Genomic DNA, 19,633 nt, shown 5'->3' with positions numbered 1-19,633 from the left:
ATCAGAGAGGAGAGTTTGTGGCAGTTCTGACTGCATGATTTGTTTGCAGTTAGTCTTTCTGAATGACTGGCATGACTGCTCTTTGTGAATGAAGATGCTAACTTTATGTAAGGCTTTGCATAAACAGTGAAATGCTCTCCCCATCCCACCCACCCCCCCTCCACACACACGCGCGCACACACACACACACACACACACACACACACACACACACACACAAAGAAAGAAAAAAAAAAAAGCTGTTCAGGGTCACCTTTGCTATTACTTGTGGGGGGGCTCTAGTTGAATGAAGGGAAGGTATGACTGATATAGGGCTCCACAGTAACTCAGTGTTTGGACTTGACAATAAGCACTGTCATCAGCTCTTCCCTGAGTACACAAACCGCAGTAACTTCCTGCTTTGTTGTGATGAACTTCGCCCATCCAGAGTTTTGCTGTGATACGGGGTCTGTGGGGAAGTATAACTGGCTCACAGGGAATTCAAATAGCTTTTTTGGAGAAGTTTTGTTCAGCAGATGTTTCTGAGAAGTGTTCCAGTTGTGATGAAGTAATTCTTTTTTCCAACAAAAACCCTGTTTGATTGGAAAATTCCAAGCCAGCCCAATTTATTGTCTGCTAGTTCTTACTACTTACAGAATGGTTCAAGCAAGTTGAGAAACTGAAAATTCAGCTTGTTTAGTGTGTTAACTCTGAACTGGCACTGTTTCTTTGACAGTGCCTACATACAATATATAGGAGCTTGTAAGTGCTACTGTAACATTGCTACCTAACAGATGTAAAAGATAAGGCATGCTTTTCTGTGCACTGCTTACCTGAAAAGTGCTGGTACCAATGTTTGCCCAAGAAACGTGGGTATGGTACCCTTCAGTACATGGACGTTTGAACAGGTAGGGAGGGCATAGCTGGTAGTTGCAAATCAGAGCTTCATCTAATGCTTTTGAACACCAGTAAAGTAAATAATGTGTTTTTTAGCCTAATATCTCTTAAATATTTCATTGTAGAAGTTCTGGATAGAAGCAAAGTAAAGGTCTGTGTAATGTGCCACTCATTTTATCAATTCATGGGTTATGACATGCTGAAGGATCACCTCTGGTGAATTGGCAAAAAAAAAAACAACAGGCAAATCAAGAAGTGGTCTGGAGTATGTATCCCAGAGCTGTACAGTGTAACTGATTTAGCTGTCTTTGAGAAAAGTGCCATTGAGGTAGAATATAGATTTATTTCTTTGGAAATGTTCCTCAGTGGTGAACAAAATATCTTCTTTTTATTTTGTTGATAAAGTTGTTCCATTAGCTGTCCATGCCACGTTTGTTTCCTTGGCTAGTCAAACAGCTTTCTTCATCAGGATTGTCACTGGCCAGTTAAGAAGTCAGTGTTTTGTTTTTTTTTTGTTTTGTTTTGTTTTAAAGCCCCTTATATGCCAGGCTAACCCAGGGCTTCAGTTCATGCATGACATGCTGTGCTTCCTATGCTACTGACCTTAAGAAGCAGAAAGATTTTCTGACATTAGCTCATCGTCTCCTTTTCGCCAGGGGCAAAACTGGTTAAGGTGCGTTTGCATCTTTTTGGCAATGTACAATCTGCATTGACTGACTGTACTTCTACATTATTTTTGATGTACCTGTGAACAGCAATACCTAGATAGTGTTTGTTTCATCTGGAAAGAAAAATTGGTTTATTTTGTTTCTCTAAAAATGTGCAGTTCAAAGTCCAGTAAACACTAACAGACACATATTTTAATGTGCAATAACAAGTAGGTTGAAGGCCTGTTTGAACAATAAGTAATTATAGGTTAGCTTATTCAGTGTTTTTGTTGTTGTTTCCAGGAATACCTTTTGTTAACATAGGAAATCAGGGTTTTCCTTGGGGTAGGAAGGTGGGGGAGGAGAGGCAGGCCAGCATTTGTTGTAAATCTAGGAACCACAAAACATCAGTGGCATTGCTTTCAGTGCAGTGTGTGACTTTGTGGATACTGTTAGCAGAGGAACAATGTTGGGTCTATCTGTTTATTGTGTGTCAGGTCGCTTTAATAGAGAAATTTATAGGCATTTCTTAGTGTTTGTGTGTGTTGTGTGTATTATACACGCAATTTAAAAATACTGTTCAAGGAAAAACTTGCATCTTCACAGGGCAGCTGCTTCATACGGAGTGAAAATGAAAGGCTGCGTTTCAAGGCTTGGTTTTGCAAGGTTCAGACTGCTCTGACACATTTAGATCAAGTAATATGCATAACTCAAAGTATGTTTACATATGCTTTGAACATACTTTCATCACCTGAGACCTATCTGCATAAGACTTAAGACTTTCCTGCCCTCATTTGAGTATCTGGCTTCATCAGTATTCATCAAACATGGGAGTACTTTCAGAGCTCTTTTAAAGTTCTTTCTTTCCCAGAGTTCACCATAAGCTTGCCAGCTGTTGTCATGAGTGCAGTGCTTCCTCATGTGCTCAGCCAGGGCAGCTCCAGCAACTGCATTTAAAGCTCTCTGCCCAGATGCTTTTTCATCTCTGCAGCTATGAGGGTGGACTCTGCTGTGCTTGCCCGTGGTTCCAACAGGCAGCTGATGAAAGTTTGTGTAGCTCCTTGAGTTCAAAGGAATTGCTGCAACCTGTTTTTGCTGAGAATCAGTCCTGCACATCTAGCAATGGTAAACTGGCTCTTCAGAGATCTTTGAACTGGAGAGAAGGAAAGAGCGTGAACTTAGAGCGCTTAACAGAAAGTAGGCTGAAATGTGAGTAGCTCCATTCCTTTGAACTTAAGATTTATTCCAAAATAAGAATTTATTCTAATGATCACACTGTACCAGTCTTCTGGTTGAAACTTTTATTTCTTATTTCTAATTTTTATTTCTAATTTTATTTCTTAACATCTAAAATTAGTGTGTATTTGGAGACTTCCTAATATTCATTTTTATTCTTCTGTTTGTACTGTTTAGACATGACTGACTGAGGCAAAGTATACTACTACACTAGATACTCTGATGTTAGCATTCCCATGCCATACTGTCCTGGCAGGCCACGTTTTGACAACAGAAGCAAATTAGCTTACACTGTTTCCTGGTATGCCATTCTGAGCTGAAATAGGAGCCGACATAAACGACTTAATGACTCAAGCACCTGGCAAAAATGACTTAAAAGATAATAAGCAGTCTGTAAAGACTGAAAGTCAACTTTTTTTTGTTTGTTTTGTAGGGGTTTCATGGAAAAGTTGAATTCAAACAGATCATATTTTACAACTTCACTGCTCTTTATCAGTGTGTTTGGCAAGATTCCTTCTTGCACTTGAGGAAGAGCAAGACTGTAATGTTTACTTTGGCAAGCATTGCTGTGGAAAGCGAGTTTTCTCATTCTGAAATATTTCCAGGTCCCCCATCCATCTATCCTGCATAACAGAGAGGATCACTCTACTGGCCATGTAACTGAAGCCCGCTATTCTAAACTGGACTTGGTTCTACTAGTGAGATATATGCAGTAAGCCTAGGAATTTTAGACATCTTCAGTTTATCCTGGATCAGAGTGATGCTCTTGGATGTTCCACTAGGATGCCAGTCAGCAGAACACAGCCCCTAGGCCCTCTGCAGTGTTTCCAGCCCCAAAGTAGTATAATCCATTCCCTGCTGTTGTGGAGGGGTAAGGGTACAGAGCTCCTTGACACAGTCCCCTGTAGTGGAGAGCAGCAGGAGCCTGGAAAGTTGCTATGTTATCCTGAGTAGTAGTTAGCAGTGGTGCTGAGATTCTTGCCTTTGGAGCCCTGAAGTGGGGAAATGCCTTCTAGTGTGTTTTTTTAATTTATTATAGCTTCTTAATGTGTAGTAGTGTTGGCCATTGGTGAGTGTTTCCTTAGGTAACAGGGTTGTATATGAGTTGAAAAGAAAGGCAATGGGAAGCACTGCCACTTCAGTTTTGAATTGCAGCTTCATTCCACCACCCCCACGTACTTGACAGTTGGTAAAAACCTGGTGGTGGTTCAGATCAAATCAGATCGTATACCTCAGCTGGGACGTAAAACCAAATGAATATGGAGTTCGGGTATGTGATGATATGTACACCATAAAGAATCAGTGGGGAAAACCTCCTGACTTCGGGTTCCTGGCTCTCTCTGCTTCAAGTGGTGTATAGTCATACTGCTGTAGTGAGGAGCTGGCTTGGAAATAAGTGTTTGCCTGTTAATCAGTATGGTAAAGAGGATGAGAGGAATTTGCAGAGATTATGCCTAAGTTGCTTGGCTGTTCGCTAGGAAACAGCTTTTATATCATGTGAATACCCTTCCACAGAAAGGTCCAAGTACTGAATAACAAGACTCCGTTCCAAAAGTTTGGTGTTTTTAGAATTTGAACTCCATTTTTTAAAGATAGTGTTGCATGTGTTTAGTAGATGTCCTCCAGTGTTTCAAATGTTGTTTGTTAAGTAATTATGCTCATTATGTAACTTGAAGTTTTATTTTACTTTAAAATATGATTAATTCATAAAGTACTTCATTGCACTCATTGTTTCCACACACTACTGAAGAAACTAATATGGGTTCTTAGAACATTCAAATTAGCGGACACTAGAAGTTGAGTTACTTAGCAAAGACTAAATTAGTTTTTCTATAGTAGGGTATTTTATGAGTTGGCACAGTTTGGACATCCTTTAGCTTTATCTTTGATTTTGCCAACATTATGACATAACCTTTTGTTTTTAATTCATGATATTGTTAGAAGTATCAATGGTTGAATTTGAATGCAATGTAATGCAAGTTTGTCAAATAACAGAGAAGAGGAAGTGAATTGCATGAGAACTGTAGGTCTCTGGACTTGTAGCCTCACCCACCATGCGAAGAGATCAGGGATGAATAACCTTGTTGCCACTCCTAGAGTATAGACAGCTGTCATCCTCTGGTCTCAGTGAGTGATTGTAACAGGCCACAGAAAATTAATCTGAATATTTGTGTTGTGCACTTTTTAATGCACAGGTGTAGAATGTGATGTAGTGAATCAACAACTAATTTTTATGGATGGAAGGCACATAGCCATCAGAGGAAGGAGCAGTGTTCATATTTCCTGGAAGCAAGCAATTTTTTACTCACTGTGTTTAGTACGGGAGGTGACCACAGGTGTAAGAATGTGTGTAGGTACAGAATATATGTATGTGCCATTAGAAGAAAAAAAATTTATTCTAATGAGAGGGTAGCTAGGCAGCAGAGGCAGATGTGTGTTTTCTGATGACAGCGGTCCTGTGATTCTGGCAGGTGTTTATAAATAAATAAATAAATAAATAAAAACAGGTATATGTATAAACTTTGGCTAAGGAGTGAAGGTGTCCTGGAACCAACTTAGCATGAACAGTTCTAGGAACATATATGTGCCTGCCTGCCTATCTCAGCAGGTGCAGAATACCTGCTTTGTACTGGTCTGCAGCTGCTGCATCATGGACCGTACCATATACAGGGCTTGTATGTGGCCTGTGCTGTGGCCTAGTTCCTCATTCTGATAGTTTGCTATGATTAACACAGCTGGCCTTTTGTCAGTGTTGTGAAACAGGTAACTCCTGTGGCAGAGCTTTTCTTTGTTTCAGTACAAAAATGGTAAGAGCAGAGGCCAACGTTTTGCAATGGCTAGAAGAGATGGCTTTAGAATTTAGCCTGAAGCATCAGTTAAACACAAAAGGAAACTTCTGATGTTTGGTATTCTAGAGCACAATAAACAATAAGTTAGATTAAACTTATTGAACAAATTACTCAGAACATTCAAATTAATTAAAAGTTCAGTAAATTATCAGTAAAATGTTACCACTTATTTTTTTAGTAGTATTGCAAATGCGGGCACCTATTTTGTATTTCGCTGGGTTCAGCTGTTCTCCTTAATGTTCTGGCCTTGTGAGATAGAAGCTATGAGAATCACTTCAATGACTTACTGCAGTGTAATGCTGCCTACATTGTATTTACAGGCAAACAGCATTCGCTCTGTGAAGGCTGATTCTAAAGGTACCAAAACCTATACTTTGTTAGGCTTTTTAGGAAAGAAAATTGATCTCTATAACTCATGCAGGATGGTGTTAATGACCTAAATAAAAGTGATTGTTCAGATCCTTTTCAGCACAATGTACATTCTACAAAGGTGCAGTCTGTAAGGCTGTATATCTGAGACATCTGCTCCTTTCTCAGATTCTAACATCAGTCACTTCAGGAATCCCCAGGCAGAAGGTGATAAACAGTGGAGGAGCATAAACCTTTTTTCTGTAGGAATCCAGACTTGCATGTGGAATCAGCGAGACATCTTATTTCCTGTATCCTGTTTACAGCTCTGCAGCCAATGGATTTCAGGCAGTGTGGTGACCATCAGGGAATCAGGCTGTGGCAGCCGAGAAGAGAGAATGCAGAGGCAACTGCTGTGGTTGAGATGAGCATGACAAAGGCATGGTAATGGCACTGGGTTCTGCAAGAGGAGAGTGCTCTGCAATGTGTGTGTACCTTAGTGCATATCTTTAAAGGAGAGGATCCTAAAAGCCTTAGATATCAAAATTATCCAGAGGCACTTAACCAGCCTGAAGTGGCTAACCTCAGATTTCTGAAAACCAGGAAATAAACAATGAACATGTGTACTGTTTCTGGGTATGATCTTTAAAAAGGCTCAAAACAGTACAGGAAAAATATGAGCTCTTTGTTAATTACCTCTTGTGTGTGTATGTTGTTTTTCTTTTTTTTTTTTTGCTCCCCTTTATGTTGTCTTTTAGAAAGATAAAGCTAAAAGGACAGCTGGGAGGATGCTTGTTAATGTCATAGATATTCCTGATCCTCATTACATTTCTGCATTTATTTTTTAATTATTCTATTTACCATTAGACTCTAGACTACAGCAAATAGACAAATCACACCTGTTGCTAATTTCAAGATAGTGAAAACAAGCATCAATCTCAGTGCTGTGTCCTGTATTTTAATTTTATTTTATCTATTGTGCCACCACAATAGCACAGTTTTGTGCACAACTGACGACAAAGTAAGGTTTTGTAACTTAGTCAAGTGTGTGTTAATGTTTGGCTTTTGATGTGGTAAGAGATCTTTTTTTTTCCTTCTGCTATTTAAATAGTCTTAGTGAAAACCAGAAGTCCTTTCCAAAATACTTGATTTTTGAGAGTCTTCCTTTAATTTAAAAATACACTAGAAAAGGTGTGTTTATCTCAGCATTTATCTGCTGTTCTCTGACAAATAACATCAAAGAGACTATCTCTGTGATAGTCAGAGGAAGTCAAATGTGGAACAAAGGCCATGTGTCTCTTATTCTGATGTTTTTGTCTTTACCTAGAGCATGTGGGTGTCTGCGGGCAAGACAGTAATATAATACACATGGGATAGATAGGAATCCCATTTAAAAATGAGATCTAATTCTGTAGAGGAAGTAGGTGTGCAGAAGATGAAAGCATAGCACAGGCTGCTGCAATCTCATTAGATACACTTAGAACCAACTTCCAAAAACGATGTAAATGCTAAACTTGTGATTGTTGTGTTCTGCCGGTACCTCACATCAGCTTTTTGGATTTGGGGAGTTTTGACAGAACTAATTGGAAATGAGTAAATGATCCTTAAATAAAAATAAAAATAAAATAAAAAGCCCACATTCAAGCATTGATCTACTTCATCAGCATATTTGAGTGAAAAAATTGTAAACTCTAGCTTCTCTGCTAACAGTGAAAGCTTACTCAGTGACTGAGTGCGCATAGCCATGCTTGGCAGGGCTGATAAGTTAATCACGCAATAGTGCCTTGTATCTGTCTCCCGCCTTTTGTTGCTGCACTATGACCCAAAGAATCTGTACTCATGGGATCACCTGTCTAGTATAGGGGAAAAAGGAAGAGGAGGGTTGTACCAAAAAAAAAAAAGAAAAAAAAGGCTGCGTTTGGGGTGCTGTGTAGAACTTGGAAAATGTTAGTCACAGGACATTTGTAAGAAATTAGCATTGTGGAAGGAAGGGCTGGGTTAGTACAAGATGCAGCAGATGACAGCAGAAGCAGATATGGACTTGAAAAGCATGGAGAAGGGTCAAGTCAGTCAGACCTGGGATTCTTGTTGTATAGGGGAGGCATTAAAATAGGAAATGGTTGTGGTGGCCAAATGAGGAAGTACATCATTTTAGAGGTACAGGAGACTTTATTCATCCATAAACACAGAGATAGGAAAACCTTCCCAAAATATTTTGTGGGGAATTTTCTGTTTGCTGTTGCCAGAGATAAGTTGTGTGTTCAGCTGTCAGAAGCAGTGGAACAGCTGCAACAATCTCCTCTGCTCTGATGGAACTTACTTCTGGGCTGCTTTCACAAAACACATCTGCCTGGCAACACTGGCACTTCCATAAGCTCCTTTCCCCTCTCTGTATTTGTTGGAAGATTCTTTTTTGTTTTGATGGAAAGAGGCACATTTTTTATTTTTCTGATACTGCTTTTAAGTCTGAAGTTTAAGCATACTATATGTGGTAGTAGCCAGATTTTTGCAGGAGAGGCAGGGCACAGACTCCTTCTCTGATGCTTGAGATGTTGGCAATTTCCTGCCCATACAAAATGTTTCACAAAATGAAGAGTGTGGCACCTTTACCCCAAGGCCTGCTTAGCTGGAGAAATTTTGCCTGTCAGACACCTGGTGCTAGTTGAAAGGTGGCAGGTGTTCCTTGGAAGATGAACACAGCAGCAGAGGGATATCAGAGCTGCTTGAAGACAGGAAAGAAATGGCTGTAAATGCTGGGCAAGTAGCCACGTACTTAAGACAGTGACAGGTGAGCTCAGGCATGTTCTGCTGTGGTGGTTAAGGGCTATGCCTGCCTGTCTGCTCTGCTGGATATTGCTACTTGCAATAAAGTCGGGGCCAGAACACATGTGAGCACCTCAGCTTGCTCCAGTTCAGTTTAACCTTAGCTTAAACCTGTGCGGAGCAGTATGAATCGCTTAATTTGGTAGGGGAGGAAAATAAGGCTCTGCCAAACTTAATTCACTCTGCTCTGCAGCACTCCATTAAAGCGCCTCTACTGTATTTTTCTCTTTTCATTGTATTGAAAGGGAAGGCATACTCTCTCATTTGGAAGTATGTAATCGGTATAGAAATAATGTGCTTCTGTCAGTATTTAAGGTCAGGAAGTAACAAGCAACTCAGAGTGATCTCCTATTCCAGTAAACACATCTGGAAATTAGTATTAGTAATTAATGACTAATTTAAATATAGGATTCTGTAGTATTTCTTTCATTTCATTCCTTTTTCACAAAAGCCCTGTTGAGGTGACATACATGTACATTAACGTTTCAGGAGTACGATTGAGAGATGTGGAGAAAGACAAAGCATTTAAGCTGATACTCAAGTTGAGAATCTTTCATACGGTATGTTTTGTGTGTGCATAATACATTCAGCGCTTGTTTTAACTTACAAGTCTTAGCCCCTGCAGCAAATATGTAAAAGACCTTTCTCCAACCATTTTCTGTGCACACATTGACATGCAAAGCACTGCTCTGTGGTGGTTTTAGGACTCAGTTGTGGGCCATATTCTGATCTTCCACAGCTCAGGCAGGAAGATGCTTCTATAAAGAATTAGGAATCAAAATGGAGCTGTTCAAATTTAGATTTATGCCTCCAGCAAAAGCTCTTAAACTTCACTGGGACCATTTTCTGCATAAAATTCCTTGTGTGTTACAATCTTTCGTCATAGGATTTAGAAATGCAGCAATCTTTCAATACAGGGATTAAAAAATCATTAGAGGAAAAAAATAATAAATCAGATTGCTACAATGAGAAAACTGAATAGCACGTTAAGTATAGTGATAAAGGATAATTTTAAAGATCAGCACTACTCTGACATTTTCCTTCTAATGTATATAGTTTGTGTTTTATATAACAAGTATTGCTGGACTGTGAGTTACATAAATGAGGAAGTGTTTTATGCAGGTTATTTCAATTATCTGCCCTTGTAGAAGGTGAACAGAAAATAGCTCCAACTCAATTTTAGCATCATTTTGACAGCTCTAATATGCATATTAATGAAAAGTCTGAAGTGTAGAGGAATGAGCCCACTTGCAGAAGCTGGTGTTCTCTTAGTTCGTGATCTTGAGGGAGGAGGCAGGGGAAAGCAGGATGTAAGGGGTGGGGGGTGGGGGGAGAAAAAAGAGAAACCCTCTTTTTTGAGGGATGTTCTTCATGTCTTGCCAAGTCTTCCTGAAGCAGCTTGGAGGCTAGCTGAATTGGCACTGCATTCATCAGTAGAAGACTCTTATCATAGTAATACCTGGACATATAGCAAAGTAGAGACAAGTAAATCTGGAGAAGTGTTGTATGACATTTTTGTCTGTTTTTAAAGCAAGTCAGAGCATTGTTACAAAGACTAAATTTGGCTAAGTGCTATAGCATGGTTAAATCAGCAAATTTAAATCGGGTGCGTTATTTAGCTACTGTCTTTGAAGTTACATAAACAGAAGGTTGAATTTTTCACTAAATAAGGTCACTATGATTAATTTGCTTCATACAAAATGCAGTTTTACCAGTTTTTGTATAGTTCTCTTACATAATTAGGAAAATATGCTGAAAAAGCAGAACTTCGATATTTCAGATGGCAGATATTTTCCCATTATTTATTTGTTTTATGTATTAACAGATTTTAAGGTCAGAAGGCTCTGTTAGCTGTAAACCTTATTGTACTTGGTTTCTGTGGCATGTTCAGTTCTTCAAGAAAATTTTCCCAGTTTTTCTTTATTATGGTTACTACAAGGTGTGGATCAGTTTAAGTGTGTTTTAATCCCACATGCAAGAGGTCACTGTAACATTACTGGAGCTACTAGACAGTAGATATGAGGGTGAACTAGTCAGATAACCATTCCTTAAAATGCAATTATCTTAGAACAGAGAAGAATATCAGTCCAGCACAGTTTTGATGTCAATAGGTAAAATGCATTCTTTTCTGAAAAGTTGTAAGGGATAATGAAGAGTTAGCATAATTTTAGAGCTAGGTTTTCCAGTCTGCATGGGAAATTTGATGTACTGTATCTCATGCTCTGTGCCCATTTGGCATGAGAAATAGCTTGATGGCAAAATAAAAGTACGAGAGAAGTACAGGAAAAATGTCTTATAGGGACTACTGACTACAGCTAAGTTCACGCACTAAATATTGGAGTTGCCCCACCCTCACATTTGATGTGATCTTCCTACCTGCTTTCTCCAGACACTTTATAACTCTACTGTTAGCCATTAAGTGGGTTTGACAAAGAAACTTGAGCTCTTTCATCCTTGATTTATAAGGGTTGTGGGGAGGCTTCTGATCTGAGATGCTTTCTTCAGCAGATAGTAAGGCATTCAGAGTGTCCCAGTTGCTGGAAAGAAGTCTTATGGGATACACAATGTAGACTCCATCTCTGTCTTGGTAAAGTGGCTGAGCCACTGAATAAAGGCAGCTACAAGGTATGTGAATTTTTATAGACAGATGTTATCTGTTGACAGCACAGTAAAACAAAGGTGGCAGAAGGAATCTTACTCATTTCAAGCATATTTTTTTTTAAATAACTAGTAATGGAAAGGGTTACTTCCCCCCCCCCCCCCCCCCCCCCCCCTCTTCTGGCACCTTTTTTGTGGGCTTGCATAATTTGGTGTCTGCTCTTCATCATATCAAAACTCAAAAATGTGTTCCCTTTTCTTCTTCCTGCTGTCTCTTTCCCACTTACCAAAAGTAATGTTATGTTTGAAAATGTACTTCCTTGAATCTCATCTTTTTAATTAGAAAACACATGCATACAAAACCAAATAAATATATTTGAGTGATATTACTAAATAGTGTAGTAGAAGCATTAGGTGTTTGAACTCCACCAAAGTGCAATGTTTCAAAGCTGGAGTTGAGGGAGGATTTTTCTTTAAGTGCATTAAAAGAGATTTAGAAGAATTATGGGAACTCTTATCAGTCCAGAGAGCAGAGGTATCAAATGGGGAAAAAGTGTTGCAATTTAGGAAGTTGGAAAGAACTGAGATTTTATTCTTGTTTATGTACAGCAATACCTTCCTTCCAGTGTACAATGGAGTTAAATTTGGTGGCCAAGCCTCTATATCTTTTGACTTGAGTCTGCTATGTAATTCTTTGTGTGTGACTTAATTTTAAAATGTTTTTTTAAAATGAATTTTAAAATTCAAGTCTGTCCCTTACGGAACTCTAAGGTAATTAGTTTTGATGGAAGCTGGATTAGACACCTGGACTACTTTCTCTGTATTAACTCTTCATTGTGGGATGCAGTGTCTCTGTTACATGGCTGGGTAACAAAAAATAAAAAGCCTATAGCAGAGTTTCTTAATTACATGCAAACTCCATTCATGTGCCCAAGTTCAGGATAGACTTGGAGATTTAACCATACAGGCCTTGTTAGCTTTAAAAGAAGGTGTGTGGTTAAAAACTTTAATTCAGTTTAAAAACAAAACAAAAAAAAACAGTTGTGCAGCACTTGTCTGCCTCATGGTACTTCTGGCTGCTTTTTACAATGGGATCTTCAGATGGGATCTTTCTTCTGGCAAAAAGTAAGATTTCTGGTGATTGAGAAAACAAGAGCTGTTGAGTTCATCATAGGTATTCTTCCTCCTCAAATTTCAAAAGTATCAAGTAATAATGGAGTCTAATCTAAGAGACATGTCTGGGAGAAGCATGATACTCCTTCTATCATGATTCATAACTATAAGGCATTTTTGAAATGTGCTTGCAGAACTAATCCAGGGAAGGCATGAAATTTGAACTTGTTCCACTTTTTTTTCAAAATTGAGCAGTGCTGTGCAGGAAACAGGATCCGCATGGTGGCAGAACTCAAGGAGGAGGTGGAGAGGTTGAGGGCCATCAGGGAGTGCGAGCGGGAGATAGACTGGTGGAGAAACTGCCTGTGCGGCCTGAAGGGTGTCTCACTGGGGTGAGACACCCCAAATAGGGGTGGACCCCCTGCCCTGTCACCATCAGGCAGAGGGAAGGGACCTGGGAGTTGAGGAGGAATGGAAGCAGGTCCCTGCTCGACCTCACAGGCAATGCCCTCCCCTTCCAGCCCCGCCTTCCCAGGTGCCCTTACACAACAGGTGTCAGGCCCTGGAGCTTGAGAGACCCGTGGGTGAGGATGAAGTAGGAAGCCTACCCAGGAGGATGCCTAGGGTGAGGAAGTCAACTCCACGCCTCAGGACTGCCTGCACCAACAAAGAAAGAAGGGTGATTGTTGTGGGAGACTCTCTTCTCAGGGGAACAGAGGGCCCTCTTTGTTGGCCTGACCCTACCCGTAGGGAAGTCTGCTGCCTCCCTGGGGCCAGGGTCAGGGATGTTGCCAGAAAGCTTCCCAACCTGGTTCGCCCCTCTATTATCCTCTTTTGATAGTCCAGGCTGGCAGTGATGACATTGAAGAAAGAAGTCTCAAGGCTATCAGACAGGACTTTAGGGGGCTGGGACGATTAGTGGAGGGAGCAGGAGTACAGGTGGTGTTTTTGTCTATTCCTACAGTGGCAGGGAGGGGTACAGACAGGACACGGAAAGTCCACCTGATAAACACGTGGCTCAGAGGCTGGTGCCAACACAGAAATTTTGTTTTTTTTTGACCATGGGGCGCTTTACTCGGCGCCCAGCCTGATGGCTGCAGACAGGTCCCACCTATCTCTAAGGGGAAAACGGATCCTAGCCCAGGAGCTGGCAGGGCTCATTGGCAGGGCTTTAAGCTAGGTTAGAAGGGGGACAGGGCTGAAACAAGGCTTGTTGGAGGTGTGCCAGGGGGAACAATGGCAAGGCCGGGGGATAAGGCAATGGCGCAATTGAAGTGTATCTACACTAACGCATGCAGCATGGGTAACAAACAGGAGGAGCTGGAAGCCATCATGCAGCAGGCAGGCTACGACTTGGTTGCCATCACGGAAATGTGGTGGGACCACTGTCATGACTGGAGTGCTGCAATGACTGGCTATAAGCTCTTCAGAAGGGACAGGCAGCACAGCAGGGGTGGTGGTGTGTCTCTCTATATTAGAGAATCTCTTGATGTTGTGGAACTCGAGGCTGGGAATGACAAGGTTGAGTTCCTGTGGGTTAGGATCGGCGGGAAGGCCAACAAGGCTAGCGTCCTGGTCGGGGTCTGTTATAGACCACCGAACCAGGATGAGGAGACGGATGAGGAGTTCTACAGGCAGCTGACAGAAGCTGTGAAATCATCTGTGCTTGTTCTCGTGGGGGACTTCAGCTTCCCTGACATATCCTGGAAGCACAACACAGTCCAGAGAAAGCAGTCTAGGAGGTTTCTGGAGAGCGTGGAAGATAGCTTCCTGACACAGCTGGTTAATGAGCCTACCGGGGTGGTGCCCCACTAGACCTTCTCTTCACAGAGAAGGACTGCTGGGGAGATGTGGTGGTCAGAAGCTGTCTTGGGCAGAGTGACCACGAAATGGTGGACTTCTCTATTATTGGCGAGGCCAGGAAAGGGACCAGTAAAACCATTGTATTGGATTTCTAGAGGGCTGACTTTGAGCTGTTCAGGATGCTGGTTGGTAGAGTCCCTTGGGAGGCAGTTCTGAATGGCAGAGGAGTCCAGGAAGGCTGGGCGCTCTTCAAGAAGGAAATCTTAATGGCACAGTAGCAGTCTGTCCCCATGTGCCCCAAGATGAGCCAGCGTGGAAGAAGACTGGCCTGGCTGAACAGAGAGTTGTGGCTTGAGCTTAGGAGAAAAAAGAGGTTTATAATCTTTGGAAAAAAGTGCGGGCCACTGAGGAGGACTATAAGGATGTTGCGAGGTTGTGCAGGGACAAAATTAGAAAGGCCAAAGCTCATCTGGAGCTCAAACTGGCTATTGCCATTAAAGGCAAAAAAAATATATTTTTACAAATACATCAATGCAAAACGGAGGACTGAGGAGAATCTCCATTCTTTACTGGATGCGGGGGGAAACCTTGTTACAAAAGATGAGGAGAAGGCTGAGGTGCTTAATGCCTTCTTTGCCTCAGTCTTTAGCGGCAATACCGGTTGTTCTCTGGATACCCAGTACCCTGATCTGGTGGAAGGGGATGGGGAGCAGAATGTGGCCCTCACTATCCATGAGGAAATGGTTGGTGACCTGCTACGGCACATGGATGTGCACAAGTCGATGGGGCCGGATGGGATCCACCCGAGGGTACTGAGGGAACTGGCAGAGGAGCTGGCCAAGCCACTATCCATCATTTATCAGCAGTCCTGGCTATCAGGGGAGGTCCCAGTTGACTGGCGGCTAGCAAATGTGATGCCCATCTACAAGAAGGGCCGGAGGGCAGACCCGGGGAACTATAGGCCTGTCAGTTTGACCTCAGTGCCAGGGAAGCTCATGGAGCAGATTCTCTTGAGAGTCATCACGCGGCACTTGCAGGGCAAGCAGGCGATCAGGCCCAGTCAGAATGGGTTTATGAAAGGCAGGTCCTGCTTGACGAACCTGATCTCCTTCCTCCTTCTATGATAAAGTGACGCGCTGGGTGGATGAGGGAAAGGCTGTGGATGTGGTCTACCTTGACTTCAGCAAGGCTTTTGACACCGTCTCCCACAGCATTCTCCTCAAGAAACTGTCTGCTCTTGGCTTGGACTGGCGCACGCTTCGTTGGGTTAGAAACTGGCTGGATAGCCGGGCCCAAAGAGTTGTGGTGAATGGAGTCAAATCCAGTTGGAGGCCGGTCACTAGTGGCGTCCCCCAGGGCTCGGTGCTGGGGCCGGTCCTCTTTAATATCTTCATCGATGATCTGGATGAGGGCATTGAGTGCACCCTCAGTAAGTTTGCAGATGACACCAAGTTAGGTGCGTGTGTCGATCTGCTCGGGGGTAGGAAAGCTCTGCAGGAGGATCTGGATAGGCTGCACCGATGGGCTGAGGCCAAGTGTATGAAGTTCAACAAGGCCAAGTGCTGGGTCCTGCACCTGGGGCAAAATAACCCCAAGCAGAGCTACAGGCTGGGAGATGAGTGGTTGGAAAGCTGCCAGGCGGAGAAGGACCTGGGAGTGATGGTTGATAGTTGGCTGAATATGAGCCAGCAGTGTGCTCAGGTGGCCAAGAAGGCCAACAGCATCCTGGCTTGTATAAGAAGCAGTGTGGCCAGCACGGCTAGGGAGGTGATCGTCCCCCTGTACTCGACTCTGGTGAGGCCGCACCTTGAGTACTGTGTTCAGTTTTGGACCTCTCGCTACAAGAAGGACATCAAGGTGCTCGAGCGAGTCCAGAGAAGGGTGACGAAGCTGGTGAGGGGTCTGGAGAACAAGTCCTACGAGGAGCGGCTGAGGGAGCTGGGCTTGTTCAGCCTGGAGAAGAGGAGGCTCAGGGGTGACCTTATTGCTCTTTTTAGGTACCTTAAAGCTTATTGCTCTTTATAGGTACCTTAAAGGAGGTTGTAGCAAGATGGGGGTTGGTCTGTTCTCCCACGTGCCTGGTGACAGGATGAGGGGGAATGGGCTTTAAGTTGCGCCAGGGGAGGTTTAGGTTGGATGTTAGGAAGAACTTCTTTACCGAAACGGTTGTAAGGCATTGGAACGGGCTGCCCAGGTAAGTGGTGGAGTCACCATCCCTGGAGGTCTTTAAAAGACGTTTAGATGTAGAGCTTAGGGATATGGTTTAGTGGAGGACTGTTTAGTGTTAGGTCAGAGGTTGGACTCGATGATCTTGAGGTCTCTTCCAACCTAGAAATTCTGTGATTCTCTAGACTAACTGTTTTCATGTTTCTCTGGTGCTTATATGTAAGAAGATTCAATTAGTCCTTATGTACCTCTGACAGGTTGTAATTAAAACCTCCAAATGAATCTTTGTCTTCCTCTTTTCACAGACAATATTCTCACCAGGGGAAAGATGGCAGAGATCAGGTCTCCTGTAAATATCAAGGAAAAGGTAGGCTGAAGTAACAGTGCAGTGCAAACTGAAATCTTTGTAACACGCGTTTCATCCCTGCTTCTTCAAGCACTACTCACATACTTAACTTCAGTATAAGTTGACTTTGTGCATAAAGTTAAGTACACTGACGGGTATTAATAGGTTTAGAATGTTAATCTTGGCTGATGAGAAACACATTTTTGCTTTTCTGCAAGGAGACAATGTTCTGTCAGATACAGATCTCTTATTTTCTATCTCTTATTTTCTTGTGGTTCCTGTGCATGCCGATGCTATGGAGAGTAGCACTTTGTGATGGTTGCCAATGCACAAAATTCACCCTTTGAGGAAACGTACCCTTTTAGAAATCACTTTTTTCTGACCAAGAATGTTGTACTGGAATACTTGAAGGTAATTTCTAAAATTAGAGGCTAAAAAGGATATTTTTTTTTTTGCTCTTACCGAAGCATCTCTGATAGACGCTAAGGGCCAGCATCCAGTTCTGTTAGTGGGCCCAAGTTTTTTTGAGTATCAATGAGAAGTTGATTAGGTGTGTTCACTTCATGAAAGTTGCACAAGGAGAAAGGATCAAATCTGTTTGATCAAATATGTTATATCAAGGAAATACAGAAAAGTGAAGGCAATGTGAAACAGAAATATAGTCATCACCCACTGTATCATACAACCTGCCTGTGGCACGTAACATCCTGCGGGGCAAAAGGCATATGAAATAGTTTCTTCTCTCTAGGCCTTGCTTTATTCTTTGACGAAACAATTCTTTACAAAATGCCTTGCCCAGGTGCTGTTTTTTGAGTTGCTTTTCCTCATATTCATTGTAAACTGCTATATTGCTCATTGTCACTGAGAATTTGCATGTAAACGTGAATCCATATTTTGGTGATGAGTATCTTCCTTAGTCCCTAATAACAGCCCAGGGTTTAAATACTGAGTAGCTCGATTGATTTTTGCAGTAGACAGTAATGCCATCAAATGTCATTCCCTTGAGCCAGAGTTCTGCAAGGCAAATTAGAATAATTCTCAAAATATAACTCCAGTAAATTTAATTTGTTTTACTTATTTACTGTGTATCTTAAATTCTTTCCTTAATTTAGTTAGTTTTACAAGTGCAGGGCTTTATAAACGGACTGTTTGTCTCTTTCTAGTTTAAGAACAAAGAACTGCAAGAGGCTCTTATTCACAGTGTAATATTTGTTATGTCCAACATTTATTTGAGGTATCTAAAGTTAAATGTTCATAAGCATACACATTTTAAAGAAGGAAAATAATTGGATCAATATCCACTCACTTATAATAGTTCTTTTTATTCTAGTATTTTCCACCAGTATTTAGTGCCACTAAATCTCTATGCCATGATTAAAAGCTAGGTTATCAGCAGCAAAGTTGCTGTTTTTTTTAATTCCGAAAAAATACAGGCTAATAAACTGCTGAATAAAGGCTTAGCAATAAATGCATAAAATGCATAAATTTCAAAATCTGCCTATGTCTGTTGAAGAGCTAGCATGCTCAGTTTGCTGCTTCACCTGGGCTGCTTTACCTGTCTCATTTTAAAGTGAGATTGCCATGGCATGGCACAGAACATCCATTTGAAATCTGTTTGTTTTACAATATGGTGGCTCTTTCAGAGGGTTCTAAAGGTACATTCAGAATATTGCTGTCACACACTAGAAATAGAAGAGAAGGGATGAATGGATATGCCCTGCTCAGTTGACTTTAACTGTATTTGCCCACAGACCAGAATGCTAAAATGTAAGGACCTTGTGTACTTCTGAAAAGCAGGCATTTACTGTACCCCGGTAAGAGTGCAGATCAAATCCCTTTCACACTTAAAACTTACGTGGGTAGAGCAAGACAGTCATGTTACAAAGTCTAAAAGCAGTGAGTTCAGTGTTTAGTTTTATTCACTTTCTTTGGTTAGTATTTCTGAGAAACAAAAGTAAGTTTTATAAACTTAATTACTTTTGCTGAGCTCCACAAACCCACTGTTATCAATACAAATATGAGCAGGTCTTGTTAAATAGAACAGAATTGAATACTGTTCCTTGCCAAGTCTCCATCTTTCCTACCTCTGTACTTGCAAATCATAGTATGCTTCAGATTTTGATCCTGCTAGGACTTGAATGAAGCCAAAAGAGCTGTACATCACATCTGCACACACATACTCATTATTGTAAGTTTTTTTTGGCAAAAATAGAACTCAATTTTCTACTTAAGTTAGACATTGCTTTGCTGTAACAAAAATGTACAGAGCCCATGAAGTTTTGGCATAATGTGTTTTTTATTGCTTTGTTTTTAAATTGTTACACCTACTCATGTTTTTCTCCATGATCAGCATCTAGTAATTCAAGGAAATAAAATTTCTGCCACCATTTTAATGATAATGTAAGGCTGAGGCAGACATTTCAAGTGTTACTAACTAAAGTTATGATGCTTACACGTGCAAGTTTTCTAAGACCTTACCGCTAACTTGAGTCACAAGAGAATGCTACTGTAGTACTGGTACTTGTACTGGTACTATAATTTATTCATAACATTTCAGCTGAAATAGTTCATAAAGTCAGTAGGACAAGCATTCTATTTAATATCTATTTTTTCTTTTTTTTTTTTTTTTTCCTGAGAGATTCACATAAATGTTGGCCTGCAATGTCAGAAATCTTAATGGAATTTTCCAAAGTTGGCAGAGGCTTCTGCATCTGTGATACTTGTGGGGAGCCAGGAGAGTTCTGATTACCATATTTTCATGCATATAATCCAGAGACTTTCTGGAATACCATAAGCCTACATTTCAGCAGCAGCAAGGGTTGCATGCC

The 19,633-nt window shown here is 41.3% G+C and overlaps 1 protein-coding gene across 4 annotated transcripts in view; it reads left to right on the top strand.

Annotated features, from left to right (window-relative positions):
- The window catches only part of SPATS2L (spermatogenesis associated serine rich 2 like), an 82,635-nt gene that overhangs the window by 27,088 nt on the left and 35,914 nt on the right, over positions 1-19,633 (top strand). For 3 of the 4 annotated variants that reach the window (XM_032189867.1, XM_032189869.1, XM_032189868.1), the window contains exon 2: positions 16,765-16,826. The exons of the other annotated variant lie outside the window; for it this stretch is intronic. In XM_032189867.1, the coding sequence (XP_032045758.1) occupies positions 16,788-16,826 (39 nt within the window). In that variant the 5' untranslated portion in view covers positions 16,765-16,787. The remainder of the gene's footprint in view (positions 1-16,764; positions 16,827-19,633) is intronic. 4 annotated transcript variants of the gene reach the window in all.

This window comes from Aythya fuligula, chromosome 6 (assembly GCF_009819795.1).
Source record: "Aythya fuligula isolate bAytFul2 chromosome 6, bAytFul2.pri, whole genome shotgun sequence".
Lineage (NCBI taxonomy): Eukaryota > Metazoa > Chordata > Aves > Anseriformes > Anatidae > Aythya > Aythya fuligula.
Note: the sequence above shows the minus strand (reverse complement) of the source record. Positions and strands in the feature narration are given on the sequence as shown.